We start from the raw sequence: 4,180 nt of genomic DNA on the forward strand, positions 1-4,180 counted from the left end.
CATTTTAACAGTAACCTCTTTTCCACCTATGGAAAATATTTAAAAGTAGAAAACAGCCTTGAGTTCTAAGAAATGGCTCAACCACAAACCAATGGAACATGCTAATCTCAGACATTCTACATCTGGCTGCTTGTTTTTGCTTCTGTAACTGGCTTGCTATTTTAGGTCACCCTGACACAAAGTATAAGACCACCCTATTATTGTATGACCACCCAGTAACTGCTGATTTTAGCTTTCTTACTATACTTGTTGTGGCTACGAAGTTGGCTAATTTTAAAATTACAAAGTTGATTGCCAAGTTATATGACTGTATCACTTGTCTGTATAATGAATGATTGGTTGTTGATTAATAGATTCAAAGTTCTGCGATGTTGTACAAACCTGATTGGTTCACAAGTGTCCTGTTTGAATAATGTTTCTGTAATCCTATAAAAACTCTGACCTGGCAATGATCACTGCTGCATCTACTCTCGAGATAGACAGCCCAGCCAGTCAAAATAATAAACATTTACCTTGCTACTTTTCTTAAAGTGGTGCTCATGATTTTTTTTGTGAACCCCAACCTATAACAATAATGCAAAACCTCTGTGGGTATTCTGCCTACATCTATTTGTGTCCTATCTGGAATATTAGTGGATTAATCTTTTTTAAAAATAATTTATTATTTTTATGTGTATGAGTGTATTGCCTGCATGTATGTGAGGGCACTCTGTTGCGCAGTGCCCTCAGAGGACAGAAGAGGGTGTCGGATCCCCTGGAACTGGAGTTATGGACAGTTGTTACCTGCCATGTGGGTGCTGGGATTTGAACCTGGGTCTTCTGCAAGAGCAACCAGTGTTCTTAACTGCTGAGCTATCTCTTCAGCCCAGGTAACACACATGACATAGGTCCACCTACAGGAAGGGATATATTAAGCAAAAGTTCCCTAAACTTACATAGTTTAGCTTGGTGTGACAATCTCATACATATGAGAAATAAAGCCAAAAGCCTATTCTTACCAACTTTGAATGATTGTGAAAGTTCCATGGTCACTGTACACATGTCTATGAGGCTATAGCTTACACTCAGGAGAACTCTTGTGGCATGCCAGTTACAGGCGTTCATCTTGACTGTCTATCACATATTTAGACAGTCCTGTCTTTTGTGCTTAAGGAATGAATGGACATACTGGGAAAATAGTCCCTACACTTTTCATCCCTTCTTATGCAAAGAATGTATTTGAGGGCACAACTCTCCACTTGCTGCCTGGCTTCTTTTGGCATCTCCTGGCAACAGTTCCTCTTCATTCAGCAGGCTGGAGGAACTCTGGTTTCTGAGGAAGAAAGAGAGGTGAGGGAAAAAGTTGTATGTCAAGTCAGGTGTGGTGGCACACGCCTTTAATTCCAGCACTTGGCAGGTAGAGGCAGGTGATTCTCTTGAGTTCAAGGCCAGCCTGGTCTACATAGTGAGCTCCAGGCCAGCTGCGGCTACAGGGAGACCCTGTCTCAAAAAGACACCCCCCCAAATTATATGTCAATGAAAAATTAAAATTAAAAAGAAGCACTTACTTGCTCCTTGCAGCCTGATATTGTGCCAACTTTTCACAGTGCTGTCCTCCTTATTTCTTCTAAGAATCTCTTGTAGATAAGTGCTGGCTTGAGCTATCTCTCCTGTATTATGGATGACAAATCTCAATGCTGGTGTCATGTTATAGGGGCAGTGCCACCCTACCCCTTGTTCCCAGAACTTTGCTTTTCTCCCAGTAGTGTTGCTTTGACAGTTAAGGGACATGCAAATGAGGCACTGGCAGGCTCTGTGCTCAGCAGTGGCACAAGAGTGGAGGATATATTTCCTTTAAGTTTTTTTTTTTTTTTTTTTCCAGTTCTACCCCTGGGTTCTGGTTTTTGCAGACTGGCCCCTGCCTGATTCCCCACTCATGATTTATATGATGGCAGTGTCAAAACTAGACCTCTCTTCCTTTCAATTAAAAAAAAGTTTATCCTATTCGGGCTGGAGAGATGGCTCAGGGTTTGAGAGCATTGGCAGCTCTTGGAGAAGATCTAGGTTTAGTTCCCAGCACTGGCTAACAACCATCCCTAACCTCAGTTCCAAGGGATTTGACGCCCTCTTCTGACCTACATGGGCATTGCATGACATTGGTGCACTTACATAGATGTAGGCAATACACTCATGCACACAAAATTAAAATAAATAAAATATTAAAAAAATTCCTGTGTATCTGTGTGTGCCTACCTGTATGTGCACCGACTCGAGCATGCAGGTGCCAGAAGAGGGCAACAAAACTTCTAGAACTGGAGTTACAGGCAGTTGTGAGCTGCTCTATGTGGGTGGTGGGAACCAATCCTGGATCCTCTGCTGAGCCATCTCTGAGGCCACCTCCTCTCCTTTATTGAGATAGGGCGACACTCTCAGACTAGGCCAGCCTGGAACTCACTAAACCTCTCAGGCTGGCCTCAAAGTTGTGGCAATCGTCCTGCCTCATCCTTCCTCCTCATCCTCCCTAGTGCGGAGATTACAGTTGAGCAACCATGCCCAGCTTGATAGTTTCTTACACCTTCATTTACTCAAAGGATGCTGAAACAGTTCTAGTATGGAGCTTGTGGGCTCCACTTGGAGATGCTTCTAACTCCGAGAGACCACGCCCATCTGTTGGGAGAAAAGGCCCGATGTAATGGCCTCCAAGGACTTGGATTTGGATCAGGTAGTCAGGGGCATCCTCACACAGAATTTCCTTCCATTCCAGGCCTTTTAGGAGGAATGCCCTTTTTTCCGTCTAGCCTCACCCTTTAGGGGAGGAACCAAGAACCTACTAACTCCGCCCAGTCCCCCCGCCCTGGGTTGCATATCCTCTGCGCATGCTCACAACGGCGGCGTGTGTGTTTTCCCAGCGTGCCCCGCGCGGCTGTCATGGCGGCCTCCTTGTCTGTGGGTCTCTATCACGTGGGTCTCTAACCCCTTGCGTGTCTTCCCTGTGCCTGTGGCCATTAGACGTCGGCGACTGTGTCCCCTCCTCTCTGTTTCGTCCTCTCCGGTGTGACACTTGTGGAAACCCGCCTTGGGGTACAGCGATGCCCGGCGTGATGTGGACCCCGGAGCTGGCGCTTCTGAGGGGCTTCTCCACCGAGGCGGAGCGGCTGTCTTGGAAGCAGGAGGGGATCCGCGGCTCAGGTGAGTGAGTGCCCCTTCAGGGCCTTAGGCCAGCACGTGAGCTTCGACGACTAGGGATGCCAGCCCTGGATACTCGCCCCACTTCCTCTCTTCCCGCCAGGGCCAAGGATTCTGAGCCCCTGACATGGTGGGTGGGTCTTCAGGCTGTGTGCTTGTCAGTACCCAAAACTTCTCCTAATGACGCTGGCAGTGTCAGTTTCTTTTCAGAGTCTTTGACATTTATTTAGCCCTTTAGCCCATATAATACGCATGTTTGGTGGATACTAGTTTTAATCTTATTTTGTAAATGAAGATATATATGTATAGATTGGTCAAATAATTTAAGGCCACATTTGTTAAGTAGAAAAAGCCGAAATGAGGTAGCGAAGGTGTTACTCTTGTGATTAATTCAAATTTACGGAAGAAATCAAGAGGAAGGCACATTTACTAGAGGCAAATAGGCACCACTTAGCATGGGATTTGGATTGGATCCAGAAGAGAAAAACAACATATGTATAAAAGTACTCACGTGTGTTTGTGTGTCAAGGTGGAGGAAGTTTGGCCTGATAGTCTGAGATCTGGTGGTCTGGGAAAGTTTCTGGGAAGTCAGATTTGAGCCTATTTTTTATTTAGGACTGACAAAATAGTTCAGCAGTAAAAAAAGTCATAGTTGCAAACACGTTGGGGCAGGCCTGTGCCTGGGGAACACGAGGGGAGCAGTGGGTGAGTAGTGTTTGGAGTGGTTTCCTGAGGGAAATAGTGGGGGTAGGGTGAGATAGAGTGAAACCACTGAAGGTAACCCGCTGAAGTTACCCACTGAAGGTAACTGTCCTTATATCAGTTGGAATCTTTGTGAATTTCCCCACAGAAGGGTACTATTCCTGCTATTTCTATGTGTGACCTCCACTTTCCTGCTCATAGTCAGTGTAGGTGATCCTGTAATTCTAGGAGAGGAGATATTGGTAGAATTTGCTTAGTGTTTTGTAATAAATTTACAGCTAGTATTCCAAATTTATACCTTTTTGCCTATTAA

The 4,180-nt window shown here is 45.2% G+C and overlaps 1 protein-coding gene across 3 annotated transcripts in view; it reads left to right on the top strand.

The window, feature by feature from the left end:
* The first annotated feature begins 2,871 nt into the window (after nucleotides 1-2,871).
* Nucleotides 2,872-4,180, top strand: part of Ttc27 (tetratricopeptide repeat domain 27) — a 170,925-nt gene continuing 169,616 nt past the window's right edge. For all 3 annotated transcript variants that reach the window (XM_008849048.3, XM_029554058.1, XM_029554057.1), the window contains exon 1: nucleotides 2,872-3,168. In XM_008849048.3, coding sequence (XP_008847270.1) covers nucleotides 3,069-3,168 — 100 coding nt within the window. In that variant the 5' untranslated portion in view covers nucleotides 2,872-3,068. The remainder of the gene's footprint in view (nucleotides 3,169-4,180) is intronic.

The sequence above is a fragment of the Nannospalax galili genome, unplaced genomic scaffold, assembly GCF_000622305.1.
Source record: "Nannospalax galili isolate Female #2095 unplaced genomic scaffold, S.galili_v1.0 scaffold344, whole genome shotgun sequence".
Lineage (NCBI taxonomy): Eukaryota > Metazoa > Chordata > Mammalia > Rodentia > Spalacidae > Nannospalax > Nannospalax galili.